The sequence below is a fragment of the Pelobates fuscus genome, chromosome 3 (assembly GCF_036172605.1).
Source record: "Pelobates fuscus isolate aPelFus1 chromosome 3, aPelFus1.pri, whole genome shotgun sequence".
Taxonomy (NCBI): Eukaryota; Metazoa; Chordata; class Amphibia; order Anura; family Pelobatidae; genus Pelobates; species Pelobates fuscus.
In genome coordinates this window covers 67,501,763-67,526,565 of record NC_086319.1, presented here as the reverse complement: position 1 = coordinate 67,526,565, position 24,803 = coordinate 67,501,763, and the positions used below count along the sequence as shown (strand labels likewise).

Genomic DNA, 24,803 nt, shown 5'->3' with positions numbered 1-24,803 from the left:
AAAAAACACAGTTTGAAGAGAAACAAACACTGAAACATACTACCTCAAGTGCTTAACCCCTTAAGGACTGAGCCAAATGTACAAGTTGTGAACAAAACAAAACGTAAACAAAACCTGGCATTTGCGCTATATGTCTGTCCAACCATAATTTACCTCTTTCATATTAAATGCACCCCCCTTATTATATATCATTTTATTCAGGGGAAACAGGGCTTTCATTTAATATCAAATATTTCGCTATGAAACATAATTTAATATGAAAAAAATAGGAGAAAATAAGATTTTTTTTTTGATTTTTTTAGTTCTACATGACATTTTTTTTTTTCTTTTTTTTTCATTTTTGCATATTTTTTTTTTTTTTAAATTCTTTATTTTGGTTGTGCGTGGTATAACAAAAGGCTGGTCACAAGCAGTAATACATTGAACAGAGGAAACATAACGTGGCATATAATTATACAGCACATTTTAGTTTTATGAGAGAATCTAATAGGGTCCGCCGTTTCAACAGTGTGCTAAAAATTTATAAAACATTCGACAGTGTCACGTCGCCATATAAAAACTTCAGGTACATCACCTTTTGACACAACTATGGCATGAAGATAGCTGCACATTTTTAAATGCGTGATGATCAGGCTAGGTAGACGTGTCTAGGTATGGTTCTCAGCAGTTTAAATTATTAACTAATCGATGCAAAACATAACAACAGGTAAGAGTTAAACAGTTTCATCACCCTACGTAACACCGCTTTGCTTTCTATTCATAAAAGTCTAATGCTGCGTCAAGGGTTAGTGTGTGAATACAGGTTAAATTTAAGTGTAAGGAGGAGTTTACAACGTTTATGGGTACACATATGAGTTGTGTTGAACAATTGCATAGAGGAATTTATTTGTATAGTCAATTGCCTAGTGCTGTTGCTCAATTAAGTTGCAGAAAATGAGGATCATAAAAATAAAGCCAAAAGAAAAATTGCATTGGCTCCGTTTACATTTCTGTGATATAGAGCGATTAGATGGAAAGCTTGCATGAGCCAGTGGTCTAAAGCAGTTGCCTAGTGTGTCGCATAGAGCGGTAACATTGGCCCACAACTGAGTACTATGGTGTAGAACCAGTCAAGTAGACTCATACTGCCGGTGGTTAACCGAGCAGTAATGGAAAAGTGTTGAGGGGGAGACATCATTAACATTATACAAGAGAAAGGTTGAACAGGTACGCATGGTTTAAAAGACCAACTAAACAGGCAAGTAAGAAAATAACTGGTTGAGATTCAGTTCAGTGTCTGTCGAGAGTTCATGTGGTTGCCGATGCATAGGAGCCTCGTCTAGATTGTCCCGGTATGAAGGCTGTCACTTTGTCCGGATCCCATCTGTGTGAAGGGCCGGCTGGATCGGTAGGTGCTGTGCGCTGCAGGGCCTCTTGAGGAAGTCCCAGTTTAGGTAACAGTTCCCGTGCATCCAGCATGTCACTGACCTTGTGTGTCTCGTTGCCTTTTACAATGCTTATGGTACGGTTGAGTCGCCATCTGTACGGGAGTCCGTGTTGTCGTAGGAGCTCAGTGAGCGGTCGCATGGACCTCCTCCAGGCCAGAGTGCTCCCTGAGAGGTCTGCAAAGAATGTCAATTGCATCGATTCAAATAGGTATGGGGAGCAGTCCTTGACCGCCGCTAATATTGCCGCTTTGTCTTTTCGTTGCTGAAAACAAAGAATGAGGTCTCGGGTAGCCGCCGGTGGAGCACTTGCAGGTTTCTGGGTCCTGAAGACGCCGTCTAGGGTGACTGCTTTGGCATGTCGTGGTTGCAGTAAGGCTCCTAGGAGCCGCCGTACGAGTTGCGGCAGTTCGGCTTGCGGTATGTCATCCGGCACCCCTCTTACTTTCAGATTATTCATCCGCCTTTTGTCCTCTAGGGAGGCAAATCTCCTTTCGAAGTCGTCATTTCGGCTTTGTAGACCCTTGATCTCCTGTTGCAAGGAGGAGATGTGGGCAGAATTGGTCGTAGAGGTTTTTTCCAGGGCGCCCAGTCTACCCGATAGCCCTTGTATGTCCGTGCGGATGTTAGCCATGTCCGCTTGTATCGTGGCTTGGAGGTCTGCCAAAAGGCTTTTGAGCACCGCTGTGGTCACTGGTGCTGTGTCGGGGCTTGAGGGCTGTCTCGTGGGTGCAGTCAGGCTGGGTAAGTCAGGCACCTCTTCGCCCAGGGAGAAGTCGTCCGAAACTTCAGAGTACGTCTCCGTGTAGTCGGCCATCTTGGGCCTTGTTACTCCGTGGGCCTGCCTCCACATGGCTCCGATGTCCAGGCCTTGTCTGGGTTGATCTGGCTTCTGTTTTTTGGTCTTTCGACCCATAATGCTTTCTCCCACTGCCTCTGGGCTTTTGCCGGTATTTTGATCGGGTGATGTACCCTAAAACAGGTAAGTTTGGGAGATATTCTCCGGAGCTCTAATGCCATGTGTCTTGTCAGCTCTGCTGCTCGGCTCCGCCCCCTACATGACATTTTAACTGTCAATGTCATAATACTGTTTGCTTTTACTGCAATAAAATACACATATTTGTATTCAGCAAAGTCTCACGTGTAAAACAGTACCCCCTATGTACAGGTTTTATGGTGTTTTGGCAAGTTACAGGGTCAAATATAGCATGTTACATTTGAAATTGAAATTTGCCAGATTGGTTACGTTGCCACATACACTGCATCCCTGACATACACTGCCGCCCTCACTCACACACTACAACCTTCACACACACACACACACACTGCTCACACACTGTCCCCCTCACACACACACACACACTGCACCCCTTACACATTGCACCACTCACACACACACCACTGCTCCTATGCCCTAATACAGCCCCATTTCCCAGCAGACGTCAGGTAAGTTCTCAAACTGTTCTTAAACGGTTTGACTACTTACTCTGGAATGGGGTCCCGGCACTATTGACACCATAACCACTACACTGAGCTGTAGTGGTTATTGTGTCTGGATTATTTCTTTAAATAATCTACAAGTGCCCCTCCCGAGATCAGGCTCTGGATCCGCCACTGGCCTCTAGTGGCTGTCTCACTGACAGCCGCTAGAGGCACTTCCGCAATTCTCACTGTGAAAATCACAGTGAGAAGACGCTGGACGTCCATAGGAAAGCATTGAGTAATGCTTTCCTATGGGCGTTTTGACTGTGTGCGCGGCATGCGCATTCGGCACTGATGTCGGCTGGAGGAGGAGAGGTTACCAGCGCCGAGGGCGCTGGAGAAAGGTAAGTGGCTGAACCCCAGGTAAGGGGCGCCATGAGGGTGTGGTGGGAAGCTAATAACCCTACAGTGCCAGGAAAACAAACGCTATAGTGGTCCTTTAAATAAGAAAGAAAATTAAAGAGAGACGATACTCCCACTTGATGCAGTAGAGACTTACGATGCAAACATTCTTGGCACGGAAGTAAATGGTTCCCCTGTGTAAATACAGTATTTCTTCCTCATACATCATCATTACAGAGCAATCAACATCTATGGTATTAAAGAGCTAATACAAAGTGTGTTTTTCCATTGCAAATAATGCCTTCGCGTTTACTTAATTGACCTTGTCATTCATTCGCTATTTAGCTGTTTTTACTGCAGGCAATTCTTGTCACCACACCAAATATTTAAATGGACAAACATTTTGCATAGTACATTAGACTTGTCGTACAAAAACACTCTAATAGATCATACATCAGTATATATGTATTGGAAAAAGAACTATGTGATCTGGGTTGAAAGGGTTCTAAAATATTTTTTCTAAATACAATTATTATTATTATTATTATTATTATTATTATTATTATTATTATTTTTTAAACCATTTAAGAGCCATGTGGTATGGACTTTTATTATGTGGTAAAGTCTTTAGATTAATTGGATGAGCTGTTTGATGACATACAGAGATGACAAGTTCTGATGTAATTAGTTCCACTGCTGTATGCAAAATTAGTTTTGCAGCCAAAGGTTACATTTGATTACGGAGAGATATATTCAATGAGAAGGGGAAGATTGGAAAAGGTTATTTGTAAAGACGTTTTAAGCCTTTTAAGTCAATACTGCTTAAAAGTATACTCTACTGCCCAACTTAAAACAAAAAAAATAACTGTTTAGTAGAAATATCTCTAATGAAAACATACATGTAATCGATTAAGCAAGAGCTGCAGATCTCTTGTCTGAAGTCTTTGCATGCCCTGTTCTTCTAACATAGCTCTCTGTGGCTGTTTAATTACAGACTTCCCAATGTAGCTCAAAGTGAAATCTTTGCAAGGCACTGAGCAAGTGAGTTTAGCTACATTGAGCTAAACAACCAGGAAGTGACAGGACCGGTTGTCTGATTGACAGCCATAGGGTGTAACAAGGTTCATTTATGAAAGTAAAAACAGATACACAATAGGTGGCGCACTCAACATGCAATAAAAAGTGCAGGTGCAGGATAAATTAATACCTAATTGGATTTTATTTTTATTTGCAAATGACTGTAAAAGATAAACTCAACATAGAACAGTATAGTCAGGAAATAGCCAATATCTCATATTGGCTATTTCCCAATTGTGTTTTTGGCAGCACTTCTTAGCGCTAATTTTATTGCACATTCTTAGTTTTTTCCGTAATTTTTAAAAGTGACAGTTTTTACTGAAATCACCACTTTTTATAAAATGAAAACGTTTTGGGCAAATTATTAAAACAAAAAAATCATATCACCAATAACAATTATTTGACTCTAATGTAGTTTTAGGTTTCCTGTATATATAAACTGGCATAGAACCAAATCTGCAATAAATAAACCTGTTCCTGGGTGTTTCATTTGAACTGAAGTCCATCATAGGATTCTTTAAAAGATGTTACTTTTTGTGGCTTTACATTCTAGCCTGTTATCAAGGTCTGATTGAAAACGTAAATATTATAGGAACACTATAGTCACCTAAATTACTTTAGCTAAATAAAGCAGTTTTAGTGTATAGATCATTCCCCTGCAATTTCACTGCTTAATTCACTGTCATTTAGGAGTTAAATCACTTTGTTTCTGTTTATGCAGCCCTAGCCACACCTCCCCTGGCTATGATTGACAGAGCCTGCATGAAAAAAAAACTGGTTTCACTTTCAAACAGATGTAATTTACCTTAAATAATTGTATCTCAATCTCTAAATTGAACTTTAATCACATACAGGAGGCTCTTGCAGGGTCTAGCAAGCTATTAACATAGCAGGGGATAAGAAAATCTTAATTAAACAGAACTTGCAATAAAGAAAGCCTAAATAGGGCTCTCTTTACAGGAAGTGTTTATGGAAGGCTGTGCAAGTCACATGCAGGGAGGTGTGACTAGGGTTCATAAACAAAGGGATTTAACTCCTAAATGGCAGAGGATTGAACAGTGGGGCTGCAGGGGCATGTTCTATACACCAAAACTGCTTCATTAAGCTAAAGTTGTTCAGGTGACTATAGTGTCCCTTTATGCTTGCAGGAACTCTTGCAAACAGGTTGCTATATTTATTGCCTTTTTGTGGGAACGCCCGCAAACATTTTACAACACATTTGTGTTCTTTGCAAAAGCAGTACAGACTAAGTACTACTAAGAAGTAGTTGGCCACTGGTCCACTAGTTCTTCCTTGTGTACCCTTACCAAAACCGTGACATGTATGGTTTAAATGTGATGAGAGGAGGACCTTTACCCCTGCCATCTAATGATCTGTATACAAGTATGGATGGTTTTACTTCCCAAATAGATAAGAGGCAACTGCTAATTCTGATATCTCTCTTCAGCTTGTATGTCGAGGTTTGATGTATAGAGTGAAGTGAGTCTCCTGTTCCATGCCCTAACTGTGGGAAGGTGCTGTTAAGCAATAGACCAGGGTCTTTCAAGGTTGAAGAGTTTGGTTACCAATACCAAATACATGACCTGATGGTCTGGACACCATTCCTCAGGTACAATATTGGATAGGAAATACAAATGTACATAAATATCCCTGTGCTCAAACTCCCAATGCTCCTGGGTACACATCAGCCTCAATACAAACAATAAAAACCAAAGAAATAAGTTACTTACACACTATTCCACATTTCTCTGCGCATTTAAATAACTGGAGGTTTTTTAGCCCTTGACGTGGCAGGGAAGCTTACACTGTAATGGCCATTGGAGTGATACTAAAAAACCTCCAATTAATTAAACGTGCATAGGGATTTGGAATAGAGCGCAAGTAACTTCTTTTTTTTTTTGGTTTTTACTATATTGGATAGTGGCTGGGCACATTCACTCACCCTTATCAATATTTTACTTAACAGCATGAATATTATAGTCCTGGGTTTTCCCAACTTGTAAGATCATTCTTCAACTGAACCAATACCAAGCCCTGGGTAAGAGGGATAAAGCTGGAGAAATCAAACAGAACTCTTGGTCTTAAATGGACACTCTAAGCTAGAAAAAAAACCACTACATCTTCATGTGGTGGTTTTGGTGCTTACACCCTTTACCTGCCTTGTGACTAATGTAAGCATTGTAATTTTTGAGAAGCAAATGTTTACATTTGTCATTCAGAATGACTGACTCTAGTGGCTGTCAATCAGACAATCATTCAAGCAATCAAACACTAGATGCACTTCCTAGTGAAGACTTTTCATAATTAAGTCAATAATTACTTTAAATTAAGTTCAGGGTCATCATGCCCAGCATGCTCATGACTCTTCTCACAGCGAAGCATTTGATAAAGCTTCTCCATGGGCAACATCTGATTGGCACAGCAACTGCAGTGCATGCACGATTTGCCCAAGATCATCACTGTTGACCTCAGAGTAGATGTAGTTGCTGTGGCTTCAATAATGAGAGAGCTAGCTTAAAGGTGAGTTTTAACTTTTTTTTTTATTTTATATTCCTAAATCATGGTAGCCCAGAATCGCATAGCAAGAAGGCACATCTTAACGTTATGAATAAACATATATATTCATAATTGTTAATGTGCTCCTTTAACCTGCTGCCCGTGTTTGAGAAAATGTCAATGTCCTACAGATTGGTAGAGTAAACCCTGTTTTTTATGTGGTCCATGACACACTTGGTCATTTACAAGCCAGTAGTTTGATGGGCATTATCCACAAAAATTCCTACAAGAAAGAAAATGCTATTTTTTTTTATCTTTTGTTCTGGGGCAAACATGTTTATCTTCTGTGTAACACAGCTGATATACAGTGGGAAGCAGTTTGTTCCATTGCGACAGAATATATAAATAATTAGTGTTTCCACACTGTTGCTAATGTAATATACCCTTCTCCTCCATATGTGCCGTTTTCAGATTGGCAGAGAAAACCGAATGTCATTTGCTTGAGGGTAAAGGGATAAGCAGCTATAGCACACATTTTCAGTTTGTGCATCCAGCTATTTTTAGTGTAAAAATTATGTTAACCAGATATCATTAAGATTTAACACTGTGCTATAACATGGTAGAAGTTGAAACTTAGAAGACAAGCATTTAAAAGCAGGAAGGCAATATCTTTAGTCCTTAGAGATGTATTCTTTACTAGGTTACCGATTCTACCATTTTGTATATGATTGTAAATTAATCACACTGAATTCCTCTGTTAGAATTGCATATATCATATGTTTTTTTTTTTTTTTTAATCTAAAGCCATTTATTTTACAAGAGTAATGGGAGTTTTTGTAAAAAAACAAACAAACAAAAAAAAGCAAACTGTTGAGCATTTCTCACAAAATTGTGACATAAATTGTAACATAAAATGAAAAAGTAGACTTTGTATTATTTATCTGTTGTAGGTGTGTGTGCATGCATGGGTGTTGCTTAAGGAGGTACTTACCTGGGCTAAAGTCCTAAAAAGTTCCAGGTATGATTTTTGTAACCTTTCATTGTTAGGCCAGAGGGTTTGGACCATTAAGAGAGAAATAACTAATAACGTAATTTGTGACAATACCATTTAAATGGGCCATATTCAAAGGAGATTATATGGCCCTGTGTGGCGTTACTGCTGTAGATGCAGGATTTTAATGCATTGCTGCAGGTTTAATGCTGTAAGAGCACAGTTAACACAGCAGGCGTGAGGATAATAGACATAGGAATATATGAAACATTAAACTTTGCTATAATGATTATCAGCCATCTCCTACTTTTTTCAGATTCCCATCCTAATTTTATATTGTTCATTTCAATAATCAACTGTTTTATTATACAACTTACCATGTTAATGAATAGATCGGAATATATGCCGTGCAATCAACAGCTTTTGTTCTTTTTTAGCTGTTCGGTACAACATTGCATTTGTTCGTTATTGTTAAACTGTCTGACAGGATAAAGTCTTAATAAAGTTGTGCGAAATCAAAATGCAGAAACCAACTATTTAGTGATGAAAGGACATGATCATATATTCTGTTCAAAATTAAAACGTGATGCTTGATGTTTGACCCAACAGCAGTCCAAGGGTTGAAGTCCTATGCTTTGGTATAGAAAACTGAGACTTAAAACAGTAGATCTCTTCCACGATACTTAAAAGACCGCTTCCAAGGTGTCCGTGACAACTGTAAAATCATGATGAGGTGGTACACTACCCCAGTCACTTTATATAAATTAGGATTGTTTGCTGGTGATCTTGCAGCCGGAGGTAGTGGACGTGCCCTAATGCTGCCGTTTGTTTGGTTTCCCGAATGTTTTTTTTTGTTTGTTTTTTATGTATTTTACTGAAAATGATATAATAATTTAAAGAAAACAGAAGGGAAGAGTAGGGAGGGATAATGCACATAGCCACAGAGTAAGGCATGCAGTATATTACATGGCAGTCAAAGGCAATGAGCCATTTCTTCATACAACAGGTACAACAATATCAACAGAATCTCACATTGGTGTTATTTTGACCTTCCAACAGATGTACTTGGCTGTAGCACATATAATGTATAACAACTGACAATAGTAAACCTATATCATAGTTATCCAACACCATTCTCATTACCTGGGAGAAAGTCTACTTGAGTACAGGATAACAGAGATAAAACCATAACTTTGTCAGCAGAAATTTGTACCTGTGGTCTCCCGAATTTTTTTGGACACCCTTGGTCTAGGCTCCTGGACATTTCTGCTTTCATGCCGTATTGAGGGGTTCACCACTTCTTAGCAAAAATTGCGTAATAGAATTACCAGAATTACCCTTGCTATCCATAGGGCTCTGTCTACTGCATGACTTAAGGGTGCAATCCCTCTCTCTCAGTAATTATACATACAGATGAATTGAACACAATGGTCCATAATTCTGGGATAACTGGTCAGAGCAATTTGAAAATCCTGGTCTGTGACTGTGAATTTTGATTGTTCATGTACAATTTATGAGCACATCTTCTGATATACTGTATCCTATGAACTGTATGTTTGCATAGTCATGACTAATTAAAGAATTAAAAAAACAAAAAAAACTTGGATCTCCTCCAATGTATCCTACATTGATGTGAGCTGAAAACTAGACATGTGCAATTTGTTTTGGTCCGAATTTGAATTCGGATGAATTTTGGCAATTTGGTCATTAGGATGCTTCTGAATGTACAAATTGGCGAATTTACGAAGTGCTGAATTTTAGAAGTACCGTACAGAATTGCCGAAGTGCTTCGGATTTCTGAAAAAAGTGGCAAAACAGATGAGGGAGGGAAAATTAAGGGAAATATGACCGGAATCTTACCCTAACCCTACCCCAGAATTTCTGAAGTACTGAACTAAATTATTTGCCCATGCACATCCCTACTGAAAACATGGCATTGCTTGTGAGAGAATTGTGAAAAGATTATTTATTAGCTAACATATCTGGGACATATTTTGTAAGTGTTTTCTTAAATAATATTAAATGTTACAAAACAGGAGAGCAGCTTTGTCACATTTAGATCTCAATGCAAAATGGTCCACTGATGGATGACATCAAAACTAAATAAAAGTCAACCACCATGAGAACAACATCCCCACAGTGAAGCGTAGCAGTGGAACATAATTTTTTAGAATGATTTTTCATCAGCCAGGACTGGAAAGGTTTGACAAGTCAGGAATGAGAGAAAGATGAATGAAATCAAACATAGGCCATTTTCTGTCTGCAAGACCCATGCGTATGAGGCAGGAGGTCACCTACTAGAAGTTTAATGACCATAAACGCAAAGCCAAAGCTTCACTTGAAAGATTTAAAAGCAATTGCAATACAATATAATTAGGAATAAATAAAAATTGGTCTTCACCAACGGACACCATTCAACCTGGCAGAGGTTGAGCAATTTTGTCTCTAAAAATGGTAAACCATTGCAAAATCTAGATATGCAAAACTGGTAGCAACGTGTCGTCAAAGATGAGATAAAGGTGATTCTATCAAGAATGGTTGTGGGTAGAGGGAGGGGTAATACATACTTACCAACAAATGTTTTTTGCCTTTTTTTTTTTATTACTTTTGTGTCACTATAAAAGATACATATATATTAGAGGTTATTATTATATAGGTTATTATTTATGTTGTATAAATCAAACGTTAAAACCATGAAATGATCTCTACTCGTTCCAGTTAAAAGGTGGAAGTGTCCAAGGGCAATGAATACTTTTGCAATGCACTGTATTTCTTTTAATTTGGCTACTTGACAGTAATGTGATATCGGTGCTGAAGCACAATGACCCTTTAACAAGAAAATGAAACTGCAGCAAATGTGCATTCTACCATGAAAGTCTATTTATTGCAGAGCAACATAATAACATATTTTGTGTTCCAGAAATACACCTTGGCAATGTCCACTGTGATTGTGGGTTTTGGCTCTAGATTTGAAGGAGTTGATTTGTTGCCTTAATTCTTATTATTTAGTGATAATTGCCCACATTGTTTGATTTATAATGCATAGCTATTACCTTCTCAGGTGTCTTTGAATACATTGCCGTCCAAGTTGTAGTTTCGTAAAAAAAAAAAAAAAAATAATAATAATTACATGTTTTATGGAAAATGTTAGTTGTGTAGATCAGGGCAAAATTCCCAAACTGTTCTGTGTTTCATTTCTGATGAGCACAAGCTAAAATCAGATTTTTCTATATGCTTGTAAGGTGCTGTATCTCTTTGGACATTACCTCCTGGATTACCCCTCTTGTTCAAACTTGTCCTGTTGAATTTATATGTTTGTATGGCCAGCCATTATACAGCACTGTTACTGTACATTTTCATTATAAAAGCTTCAAACTTCTCTACCACCATTAGACACTTTGAAAGATGCCTGTGCAAACAAATGACTTGTAATTTATACTTTTTTGTAGTGGCTATTACTAAGCTATTAGAATATTCCTTTTTTTTTTATGTAAGCTGTTTTATACGCTTTAAAACAAAACAGAGCATAGAAATAACAAACATTATTTTTGAAGCATTTAACCATTCATAAACAATGCATTAGGAACACCTGGTGTTTAAAAAAAACAAACAAAAAAAAAAGCACTGGGACATTGTATAAGCATTCCTAGACATGGTAAAGGGACACAATAGTCACCAGAACTACAGCTTAATGTAGTTGTTCTGGTGTCTATAGCCTGTCCTTGCAGGCTTTTTCATGTAAACACTGCATTTTCAGAGAAAAGTCAGTGTTTACATTGTAGCCTAGGAACTCTTCTATGAGGAGCCATAGGATTCTTCTATGAGGAGATGCTGATTGACCACCGTGGTTTGTTTCCCCACCCTGCCTCCTTGGCTGAGATCATCAGAATGGACAATCTCGACGAATTCATTGCTTTTCTATAGGAAAGCATTGTGATTGGCTGAGATTGTCACCTCTTATTATGTCAGCCAATGAGACAGATCGGGGCAGAGCCAGCAACAACAGACTGGAGTAAAGGTAAGATTTTACTATATTTAGAGGGCCCAGATAGTGATTTTAACAATATAGGGTCAGGAATACATGTTTGTGTTCCTGGCTCTATAGTGTTCTTTTAAGATCATGGTATGCACATTTTGTAATTATTATTTTAACATGCTTAAACAGAAAATTCAGTGCTATGAAAGACGTAGGAAGTAAGGAGGTGTATCTCATGCACTTAGAGTAGCTATTAGACTGTGTTCAGGGTTAGTAGGTTATGTGACTGGTTACCAGTGTTAATACCAGCAGATAGGTACAGTTAACCAGAGCATGAATCCGAAAAGGAGAGTAGAGGGAAGAGCCACAGGTAAAAACAAACAATCAGCAGGGAGTCATTGTGCTAAGGCTCCAGCTATTCAATGCAGCTAGATTGAACAGGGGAGGTAAGGCAGGAATAAGTTGGTTCCACTCAGCCTATTCCTGCAGCGATATGATAGCTTTCGATGTGGTGAAAAGATTAGTCAGCAACCTTCCGGTTCTCTGTGAGTGCCTCTCCTCATTGCTGCCCAGTTGAAGATCCCAGTGCCTGCCTTCCTCCGCTGTGGAGCACGCCTAGGTATAGCTTGTCTTGTTTTGTGCCGTCGCAATCTTCTCCATCGGGGGTGCGCCTTCTGTGGATTGGTGACCACAGGCCGGAGGAAAGGGATTTAGGGGTGATTATTTCTGATGACTTAAAGGTAAACAGACAATGTAATAGAGCAGCAGGAAATTCTAGCAGAATGCTTGGTTGTATAGGGAGAGGTATTAGCAGTAGAAAGAGGGAAGTGCTCATGCCATTGTACAGAACACTGGTGAGACCTCACTTGGAGTATTGTACGCAGTACTGGAGACCCTATCTTCAGAAGGATATTGATACTTTAGAGAGAGTTCAGAGAAGGGCTACTAAACTGGTTCATGGATTGCAGGATAAAACTTACAAAGAAAGGTTAAAGGATCTTAACATGTATTCCTTGGAGGAAAGACGAGACATGGGGCATATAATAGAAACTTTTAAATACATAAAGGGAATCAACACGGTAAAGGAGGAGACTATATTTAAAAGAAGAAAAACTACCACAACAAGTGGACATAGTCTTAAATTAGAGGGTCAAATGTTTAAAAATAATACCCGGAAGTATTACTTTACTGAGAGGGTAGTGGATGCATGGAATAGCCTTCGAGCTGAAGTGGTAAAGGTTAACACAGTAAAGGAGTTTAAGCATGCGTGGGATAGACATGAGGCTATCCTAACTATAATATAAGGCCAGGGACTAATGAAAGTATTAGAAAATTGGGCAGACTAGATGGTTCTTATCTGCCGTCACATTCTATGTTTCTATGACATTGTAAGGGAGGAGTGTGGGTAACTAACAAGGAAAGGGAGACCGAACAGCTACATAGCTAATCCCCATTTCATGCTAAATAACCTTTGGACTATAATGCGTCTTAAATAGAAAACTATCTTTAGATAAATGTCAAATCCAAACCAAATGCATTTTATAAAAAAAAATCTAATTTTAATCAGAAAAATCTGATTAAAAAAATAGATTTAATTTCAAAAACATCTGATTTTATTTTTTTTATAATTTAATTTTAAAATCATTTTTATGCACGCAGTCTGGAACTGACATATTTATTTTATACATTGAACTGCTCATATATTCTTGGAACATAACCTGTCTAGGTAGGGCTGCTGACTGTATATTTGATATGACCATATATTTATGCAACATAATTTCTGTTTCCATCTATATTGTGTCTTCATGTATGTAACACCAAGAAACCTATACCAACACGTATTTGTTTTTTTTTTGTTTTTTAAATATACATTCACTTTTCACACCTAGGCCAACCATGCACAGTCCAAAAATAAATAAATGATTTTACAATTGACTCACTTATAGACCCTTAATTGCATATTTCTTCTGTTTGTGTTGTTTATAGGGTGATAAATGCTGGTAAGAGCACACACAACGAGGATCAGGCTAGCTGTGAGGTTATGTTTGTAAAGAAGAAAAGTGGAGTCCAGTCTACTCCCAGCAAGACCTCTTCAACCAAACGTCGATCATCTCTGCCAAACGGAGAGGGACTGCAATTGAAGGATAACACGGTAAATGCCACATTGAAACCATTGAAAGGCTACCTATAAGCCAATTGCTCACTTTATATTTAGCCCCTGGAACTTATACAACTAGGAAACTGTTTTTGTAGGAATCGTAATCCTATTAGCTGCTGTTATCTCTGGCAATTATAAAGCTTTGCTAACCTTTTCATTACAAAATTCTTTTCATGTAAAGAAAATAAAACATGACATTTATTTGACACATAAGATGTACGTACACATATACATATATATATGTATCTAGTTCATTGGATAAAGCCATGATTTTGTCTATAGATAGCTGGCCAAGGATAGATTAAACATGTAAATCATACACTTTACTTTTTTTTTTGCCCTTAATTCTTTGATACTTTTTTTGTTCTCCTTTTCTTTTTTGGAGGTACTAAATATCCAATACTATTCAATATGCCTTGTCTTGAAATATATCATACATGTTACAGAAATTAATTATCATTAAGCACAAATACAATTTTCTAAAATGTAGTGTGCCTTATAAACCAGTCCCCGAATGATGTTCTGGAATTTTTGAGATTGCTGATTCCCAAAAATGCCAGCAGAATACAAAAAAATATTGCTGCCTGCATATATGTCCTTGGTTGTTCCCAGAGTTCTTCTTACCTCTTCCTACCACCTGGATATTACAGAGGAACACTGCACAGACTGATCCATGCAGGCCTCAAGTTGAGATTGGATGAATTCATCTGATAAGAATGTGTGCTGTTGAATGTGGTTTTAATGCAGTAATTTACAAAGTATTGTGAAGTGGAGTGCTGTTAAGAAGACTTTCCCAATTTGTGCTTGGTGCACAACATATATTTATGAATTTGTATGCAAAATAGACCAAAATTTGGTCAGTAAAGCTGCAGTTAACACTGCAGCTTCACAAGGATTATATAATTATATTGAAATTTGCCACTTGCTGTTATAATTTTTGATTAATATAGAATAAATTCCTTAGGTAATTGTTTAGAAACATCTTTTGAGATTTTTTTTGTTGCTGTTTAAAAAAAAAAAGTGTTTATCATAAAAAAACTAAACCTCTTTTCAAATGATTTTATATTTTTAATATATTGATAGAATATTTATGTGATATATTTTTCATATAATTTAATATTTAGAAAAAATGTTTAAAAAATATTAAATCATTTGAAAAGCTTATCAAAAATATAAAAAAAAAAACAATAGTTTAAATTAGGTGGCCATATTTAAAATCCGTTTTTCAGTTTCAATTATGTTTTGATTATTTTAATTCAATCTTGGTGAAATGTAATATTGATGCGATCAGGCTTTCAAGGGATGGTTTTCTTATGAACAGCATTGAGTATTTAAAGTAATTACATTTTTTTGTTATTTCTGGAGTATTTATGAGGCTTAGCATTAAAAGTATACTAGACTTAAAATAAGCAAATATATTTAGGAGTACTTCTTAACGTAAATTAAATATTTTTAGGAGTTTCTGGAGTATGTACGACAAGCATGTCAAACTCAAAGGCTAGCATGGGCCACAAAACAAGGTTTAAGTTTATATGGGCAACAACAAAATACAAACCTTAAATTTTCATAGAAACGTGGGTTTGTTTTAAAAAGCCCCCACTTCTGTACTAAATCCCAGCACCCCCTCTATACTAATTCCAAGCACCCCCCTCTAGTAAACAAAAAACAAAAAACAATATTAGCCAACAAGCAGGCTCCACTCACATTGCCGGTGCCAGTATGCAACTCCGGAGTCCAGCCTCTGGTATACCCCCAATGGCCCGTCCGCATCATGTGCCAAAAACGGATCCTCCTGCTACTCTTTGAAAGCCTGTTAATGTGGAGCACATTAATGTCACTTCAGAACTTGGGGTTGATTGCCCCACCAAGTTCTCCACTGTCCAGCCGCGGCCATTGTAACCAGCGCCGGCCTTAGGCATTTGGGCGCCCTGTGCAAAAAATCTTCACAGCGCCTCCCCCTCCCCCACTCCTTACCCCTTCCCACACACCCTGTCACACACACACACACACAGGCAGGCAGACAGCCATACACACACACACAAACACACTCAGGCAGTCATACACAGACAGCCACACACAAACACACACACAGACATAGAATGTGACGGCAGATAAGAACCATTCGGCACATCTAGTCTGCCCAGACAGTCACACATAGGCAGTCACACACAAACACACACACACACAGGCAGACAGCCACACACACACACACACAGGCAGACAGCCATACACAAACACACAGGCAGACAGCCAAACACACAGAGGCAAACAGCCACACACACAGTCACACACACACAGACAAACACACACAGACAAACCGTCAAACACACACAGACAAACAGTCAAACACACACTGTCAGACAGCCACACACACACAGTCACACACATACAGACAGACACACATACACACTGGCAGACAGTCACACACACACACACACACACGCAGACAGTCACACACACACACACGCAGACAGTCTCACACACACACACATAGGCAGACAGTCTCACACACACACACATAGGCAAACAGTCACACACACACACAGGCAGACAGCCACACACACACAGTCAGACACACACACTCACTAAAAGACAAACACACTCACTAACAGACAAACACACTCACAGACACACACTAACATACACAGACACACACTAACATACACACACACACACACACTAACATACACAGACACACACTAACATTAACACATTTTTTAAAATTTATTTAGACACCCCCCCCCCCAGCCTCCTTACCTTTGGGAATGCTGGGGGGGGTCTCTTCCTCCCTGGTGGTCCAGTTCGCACACCCCTAAGGCCGGCCCTGATTGTAACACTGACCAACACACACTGACAGACACACACACACTCTCTAACATACAGACAAGGCCGGCCCTGATTGTAACACTGACCAACACACACTGACAGACACACACACACTCTCTAACATACAGACACACACAGACAGGCAGAGACACACACACACACTGACAGTCACATGCACTGACAGTCACACACACAGTGACAGTAACACACACATACACAAACAGTGGTTGGTCACACACAGTGACGTGGAGTAACACGGGGTTTATTTTATTTTATTGCAGAGGTTGTACGTAGAGTACAAGGATGGCTCAATATGTAGACGTGTGGGAATATTTGTGGGGCTCCCACTCGCTTCTTGTACACCCGTTGGTTTCACATCCTCTGTTCCACCTCACAGATTCACTGGACACCAAATAAATTGCAAGAGATACTTTATTAACCACAACTAAATAAAACCAATAAACCAGTATAAAGTCTGTTTCTGGTGTTGCAAGACGTGTTTCACCTTTCTCATAGGCTACCTCAGTTGCTTGTAATCTTCTTGGTTATTCAGTCTTTTATACGTCCTTGATTACCTCCTATTCGTATCACCCGGTATCTTTTTTTTTTTGACTTCCGTCTCCTCCATCTGACATCAGTCATCGGGACGCATATATGTGCCGCATTTCCTGTGTGTCCATGTTTGGAATGCATCTATGCGTTTCACTCTTTGAAGAACTTTATTGTCCATGTTCTGTACGATCAGGCTGCGATCTTGGCAGCCTTTTTTATATAGATTTGTCGGGCATTTTGGAGTATGCTAATAAAAAAAACCATACAATAGAGTTAAAACCTTCAATGGGACTACTAAATATATTAATATTGAAAGCAGAGTGTTGTGGTTTAAATTCAGCAGACAGCAATGTTTTCTCTCAGGTATGAAGACAAGGAATGGACACAGCAGAAATACAAGCTTGGAGGACAGTACATATCATAAGTATTACAAAATACTGTTCCTACTTTTAATGGGGAAAAACACAGATTTTATAACAGAATGCTGTACACATCCAAAAGGGGTTGTCTTTACATAATACAGTCATCTCCTGTCAATTGCATCTTCAAAGAACTTAAAGCACATTTGGCATTAGCTGGTCAAAAAGGTGTTACTTGATTACACAAACACTTCCCAATAATCACAAAGACAAGGTGTTAACAGGATATCCAGTGCAGGGGGGGGAAACAAGAAATCATGATCAAAGGCCAGCTGTTATAATAGAGCATCCTGACATTACTTAATCAATTGTGTGGTGTGACACAGGGTACAAGGGTAAAGGTGCTCATTAATCCATTTCATTCCAATCTTTTATTCTGAAAGAATAACATATCAGTAAATTAATTAAATGTCTATTATAGCACTCAGGGAAGAAAAAAAAACTTCAGAAGCGTTATTTCTGAAGAAAATCTCCGGGGAGCCATGGCTATAATAAGACCGTCCCTCCCTCCTGGACGAATTAAGGTTTAATAAACAATTAGTGTCGTAGCTGGGTTGTTGGGAGTTACAATGGGGACCATTGCCATAGCTAATTGTGTATGGCGCGAACTTGAGGAACAACTTGTATATAAACATTTGACTATACAGGAAATCAAATGGGAAACGATATATATAATAATAATTAAAAGCACAATTACTATAAAACCACCTAAAATTTTCTTCCCTATCTCACCCAATCCCAATGTCCAGTCAAAATTGCCAAATGGATTCCATCCCCCTGAATAATCATGTACTTCCCTTAGTCTAGCTTGTACCTCATGTAGCTGTTTAACATCATGGTGTATCTGTCCTGTATTATTAGAAATAAAAACACAACATTCTTGATTTATTTTAGCACACACCCCTCCATCTGCTGCTAATAAATAATCTAGGGCCATGCGGTTTTGTAGAGCTACAGCCCTAATTTGTTCTTGCTCAGCAGATAGTTGTAAAATAGCATCACCCGTATAATTGAATGCTTCATCTACCAAATCCGTAAACAAATTTAATTTGTAATATAGGGACACTACACCATAATGTGGGAAGAAAGCTCCTGCAACCCTTTCATTAGTTCCTGATTTCACTGTCAAATCCTTGGTATTATCTTTACCCTTACGGTCCCCTATAGCTTCCCTTCGATTTCGCAGTTTTCCTTGGGGCAAGGTCTCAGTGGGGTAAATAGCAGGCATAATGCTACCTAGATAACATATACCAGTCCAATTAATAGGCAAACTTTTATATGCAAACTTTTATATGCCCATCGGCCACATAAATAATATAAGTCGATAGGAAGCTTAATGCCGACAGACAAAGAAGTTTCATTTCTTAAAAGGAGAGCCAAAAGACAGTTGTGGGATGGTTTCAAATTATCCTTACATGGCTTTAAATCATTTTGGTCCTGTGAGAGGGTGGTATAAAGGGTTTTGGCATGTGACTTAGCCCAAGTGACTATTATTTGTTCCTGTTCAGTAGCAGGATTAGATACTGTGTGTGTGAGTAGTCTCGTTTGCACAACGTTCTAACACTGCTAACGTAGATTGCCAACAAAATAATCCACTACAATCTGGGAGATGTTTCTTTGCTATATCACACTGTGACAACCTGCCAATGTAAGTATGCAAATTATATTCAAGAATAATAATTGCATTCTTGGGCCTAAGTTTACCTTTAGTAGAACTATGGTGGTTAATAAAAGCTATAACCCCTGTATCTATAGTGTGAGTTAAGGCCAATTTAGATTTTTCAAAGGAAGTATCTGTATCACTGGTTATGAAATCAGTCAGTGGAATTAGTACGAATCATGTCAGCTAAAGAGTCACCAGTCCAGGGCATTCCCCAAAAAGGATAATGATGTTTGATAGAGTGTGGGGTGCATCCACAAATCCAACAAGATTTAGTTGAATTTAGGGCTTGGTATAAATTCTTTGCAGTTTTGATAAAATGATTGTCTGTTTCCCATGATGAAGGAGATAAAGCCCGCTTAGGGTGTGATATATCAATAACATCTGTTACTTTCACTGTTCTTTGGGACCACATAATATTTATCAGTGCATAACCAAGTCCCAGGGAAAGAAGAATAATTAGGGTGCACCAGGAACTATTGTTCATTAAGGACCAGAGTCTGAGTTTGATCATTCTTTGCTTGGAATGTCCAGAGGGCTTGATGTGGGACATCTTTTTAATCTGCTTGCATGGATCCAGGTCTGGTTCTCCTCGGTCAGAACGGCTGTTCGGGTGATGGCAACAACGGTTGTCGGAGGGCCGTACGGCGGATCAAAGGTTCCAGATTTGAAGAGGGATTTCACCAAGACTTGGTCTCCAGGCCTGAACGGATGTGTGGTAGTACCTGAAGGATGAGGAAGAGATAGAGACACATCACCATAGATGCCATTCAATTTATCTACAAGGTTCAATACATAGTCATCTAACACAACATTTAGGTCTCCGCTCACCATCGGAGCACCTTTGGACTTACACCATGGAGTTGGAAAAGGTCTCCCCATTAAAATTTCAAAGGGTGAATAACCCGTAGTGGAACTAGGGGTCATTCTGATCTCAGCTAAAACTGCTGGCAAATTGTCTGGCCAATTGCGTGTGCTACCCAAGCCTCCTTTTGTCAATTTCTCCTTGATCGTTCTATTCATCCTTTCTACTTGCCCTGATGACTGAGGGTAATAGGGTATATGAAATTTCCACTCTATACTCAACATTTTACAAACCTGCTGTGTAACTGCTGAAGCAAAAGGAGTTCCTTTATCACTATTAATCATAACTGGGCAGCCGAAACGTGGTATAATTTCTTTACACAATATTTTGCTTACAGTGCGGGCATTTTCGCGTACACAGGCATAGGCCTCCACCCATTTTGAGAATGTGTCTACAATGACAAGTAAATACTTGAGTCCACCTTTTGCCGTTGGCATATGCGTGAAGTCTATTTGTAAATTTAACATTGGGCCTTCCGCTGCAGGAAGGTGGTCATGCTTACCAAACTGTGGTTTGGTAGTATTAAAGGACCACTCTAGGCACCCAGACGACTTCAGCTTAATGAAGTGGTCTGGGTGCCAGGTACCTCTAGGATTAACCCTTTTTTTTTATAAACATAGCAGTTTCAGAGAAACTGCTATGTTTATAATGAGGGTTAATCCAGCCTCCAAATCCTCCAGTGGCTGTCTCATTGACAGCCGCTAGAGGCGCTTGCGTGCTTCTCACTGTGAAAATCACAGTGAGAGCACGCAAGCGTCCATAGGAAAGCATTGTAAATGCTTTCCTATGCGACCGGCTGAATGTGAGCGCGGCTCCTGCCGCGCATGCGCATTCAGCCGATGACGTCGCGATCAAGATGGAGAGGAGGAGGAAAGCTCCCCGCCCGGCGCTGGAAAAATAGGTAAGTTTAACCCCTTCCTCTCTCCAGAGCCCGGCGGGAGGGGGTCCCTGAGGGTGGGGGCACCCTCAGGGTACTCTAGTGCCAGGAAAACGAGTATGTTTTCCTGGCACTAGAGTGGTCCTTTAACTCTTGCACATGTTAAGCACCTGGATAAAATATTGCTAACTGTCTGATCTAACCTGTTAATTACAAATCGTTCTTTTAACATAGCCAATACCCCTCTTCGTCCGACATGTCCATAGCCATGGAACTGTCGGACGAGTAACACAGAAGAAGCTTGAGGTATTGCTATGCGACCTTTAGGATCCTTGAGGATACCAGTAGTTGCATCAGGTGTAACAGAATGTATATTCCAGTAAGCTAAGTCATCCGAAGATGATGCAGCCTGCATAGAAAGAATATCAATGTCATCAGTATGAGGGGCTATATGCACTGCAGTTAAGACCTGGTCACGAGAAACAGTACTGTAATCTGGCCATAGGGGAAAAGAGGCAGCCGCCCTTTTCGCCACCAAATCTGCAAAATCATTACCATCCCTGACCATGGAGTGATCTGTATCATGGCCCTTGCACTTCACAATAGCTAAAGATCTAGGTAACAGTATGGCCCTTAATAATCCATCAATTAATGCAAAATGAGAAACAGTTCGACCATCAGCTGCAACAAAACCTCTAGCCTGCCAAATGACACCAAAATCATGAACCACTCCAAAGGCATATCTCGAATCAGTATAAATAGTCACATCTTGATCTTGAAAAGCAATACAGGCTTGTGTAAGAGCAATCAACTCCGCCGCCTGCGCTGAGACAAAAGGTAAAGAACCTGCAGCTATTACACTATTAGGTATTTGTACAACTGCAAAACCACAAAGGAAAATACCATCGGATGGTTTTGAACAAGACCCATCAACAAAACAAATTTCTCCATGACCCAACGGAACCAATAACAAATCTGCTCGAGGTGAGGTGTTGGATTGTATAAGATCTAAACAATCATGTTTTGTTTCCACTAAAGGGCAGTGTTTAAGAAGGGAGTGCAATAGGGCAGCTGGACCAGTACCCATAGGAGTATATTTCAGAGACAAACCTATGGTAGAAGTTAATATAGTTTCATAACCTGAGCGTCTTTGTGCTGTCATGTGTTGCGTAGTGAGATTATTAAGGACCTGTATAGCCTGATGTGAAGTGTGCAGTACAAGAGAATGAGACAATACCAGGGGCTGTACAGTTTCAACCATCATAGCGCAAGATGCAGTAGCTCGAAGACAAGCCGGCATACCCCTCACTACCGTGGGTAAGAGTTTGGAATAAAAGGCTACTGGCCTGTATCCGTTACCATGCTCTTGTGCCAACACTCCTGCCACTGTGACTCCATCCTCAACACAATACAGATGAAAAGGCAAGGCATAGTTTGGTAAACCTAAAGTTGGTGCTGTACAAGGGTAAAGGTGCTCATTAATCCATTTCACAGAGATAGTGACACATATGTATAACAACTCATAATTGTCTAAGCATGAAAAATGGTGACTGATAATTAAGATTATCCACTTTTATTAACAGTCATTTATTCCATCCTATTTTCTAAACATTTAAAGGAGCCTTCTCCCTATATTGGAGAATGTGTGTTTAGCACCACTAAAAAGCATGTAAAAATAAAAATATATACAACAATATTCATGTAAGTATATATAAAAAGACACAGAACGATAATTGAAAAGAATATTAAAATATAAAAATATAAGAAGTTGCCTCCAAACATATTTATTTTAATAAATTACAGATCTCCAAGTCTGAATTGAGTCTGTGCGGAATGAGGGTATTGAAATTAAAAATATATTTTATTTCTTCCTTGCCTAGTTTGTTAATAAAATCCTCTCCTCTCCAATCTTTTTTCACTGCTTTTTTCAGTCATGCCAGTGATACTATTATTAACGCTCATTAGTCTGTTCAAAAACATATAGTATAGAAAAACATCACAATAAAGAAGAAATGGGATATAAAGTGTCATGTTGGCACTTTTATTCTGTTTTGATTATTAAATAATGTTTGAAATGCCCAATCAATTTTGTTACATTATTATGCAACACATATTTGTCATATATATACATTCACAAAATGATGCCATGCTTAGGTAACTGAATTATTTGGAGATATATTACTTTAGCCGATTAAGTAACAATTACATCCCCTGCCGTCACCACAATCTGGTCTTAAAGAATCCTGCTCAGGCTTAGAATGTCATATTAAATTAGTGTCAGTGACATTCTACAGTTCTGTTCGTGCTAAGCAGGCAAAACTAATTAAAGGTACAGTTAATGTTTTACATTTAAACCGCAAAAGTCACTGTTTCCTGTGTACTTATTTGCATAACTGAGAAATTTGCGAGGTTGAACCTTTGTAACTAACACTTTCTTTGTCATTCTGGGGAAGTCAGCTCGCAGTCTTGGGCAAAATAGTGAAAGAATTGGGTTTGAAAAAGACTGAACCTGTTTTGAAGGAGTCAACCCATGGGCACTACCCAAACAAACTGTAGGTAGCTATTGATCGTGGATCATTCCATTACTTCAAGTTGTTCGGCCATCTAGTCTTTAAGATAAACTCCTTGAGCGGCACTGTCATGGCCGCATCTTTTTTTTTTTTTTTTAAACCACTGGGAACCGAAATGCCTGTAGGTCCCCCATTTTACCTTTTTTTTAATGCTTTTTTTCTTACCCGGACCTAGGTTCAAGGTGACGCCATCTTAATGTGGGCAAATGAATGCCCTGTGGGACATGTCATCTGCCCACACTAGATAGCGCTGAGCAATTCCCGCGCACGCCCAGTTGTACACTTGGACATTCACTATTGTTGGAATTTCGGACAGGGAATTCTGGCTATTCATTCATTTGTCAGAAAGACGAGTAGAAAATACTAAAAAGAAACAAAAACTGAATTTCAATTTGGTCTTCATTTGTTTGTTTAGTTAACTAAAAGGATGAAGCTACCGGCTCGTGGCTACCGACTCGCGGCTCGTGGCTCCCTCCTTGTAATATGTAAAAATAGAAGCAGCGCCTTGCAGGCTTCCTAAACATCCTCCCCTTGTCTCCCGTCATTCTATGGGGGTCAATATGACCCCCATATTAGCATAAGGGAGATTAAAATGACTTGCCGCTCATAGGTGGGTGTTGGGGGTTGGAGGCAGTAGGGCCCCAACCCTCCACTCATTGGTTGGGACCGGTGGGAGAGACAATAGGTCCTCCCACCCTCCTTTTGTCAGTTAGGGCCTCCACCAGCTGCTAACGGTTGGGTGCCAGAGGGGGAAACTAGATCCCCCATTTAGTTTAATATCCCTCACTTGCGGGTCATGGGTGAGGGCTAGGGGGGAACACTATGTCCCTCCCCCTATTATTTTAATGGGTGCACCACCTTTTTTACAATAGTGACCAGCCACAGACTTAAAGACCAATTCTGGTCTTTCTGCTTTTTAATAAATGGCTCCCTAATCCTGTTGGGAATTAGGTGGCTATCTACTAAACGGCTTCAAGATGCAGCTACGGCAAGAATCGGTTCGGAATTTTATTCCCCATTTGAAATTCCCAACCAAACAAAATGACCGAATGAATAAAATGTGGACATTCGGTTCGCACAAAATTCTG

The 24,803-nt window shown here is 39.2% G+C and overlaps 1 protein-coding gene across 1 annotated transcript in view; it reads left to right on the top strand.

Annotated features, from left to right (window-relative positions):
* Nucleotides 1–24,803, top strand: part of PPM1H (protein phosphatase, Mg2+/Mn2+ dependent 1H) — a 215,291-nt gene that overhangs the window by 51,236 nt on the left and 139,252 nt on the right. The window contains exon 2 of the mRNA XM_063447154.1: nucleotides 13,775–13,940. Within this exon, the coding sequence (XP_063303224.1) occupies nucleotides 13,775–13,940 (166 nt within the window). The remainder of the gene's footprint in view (nucleotides 1–13,774; nucleotides 13,941–24,803) is intronic.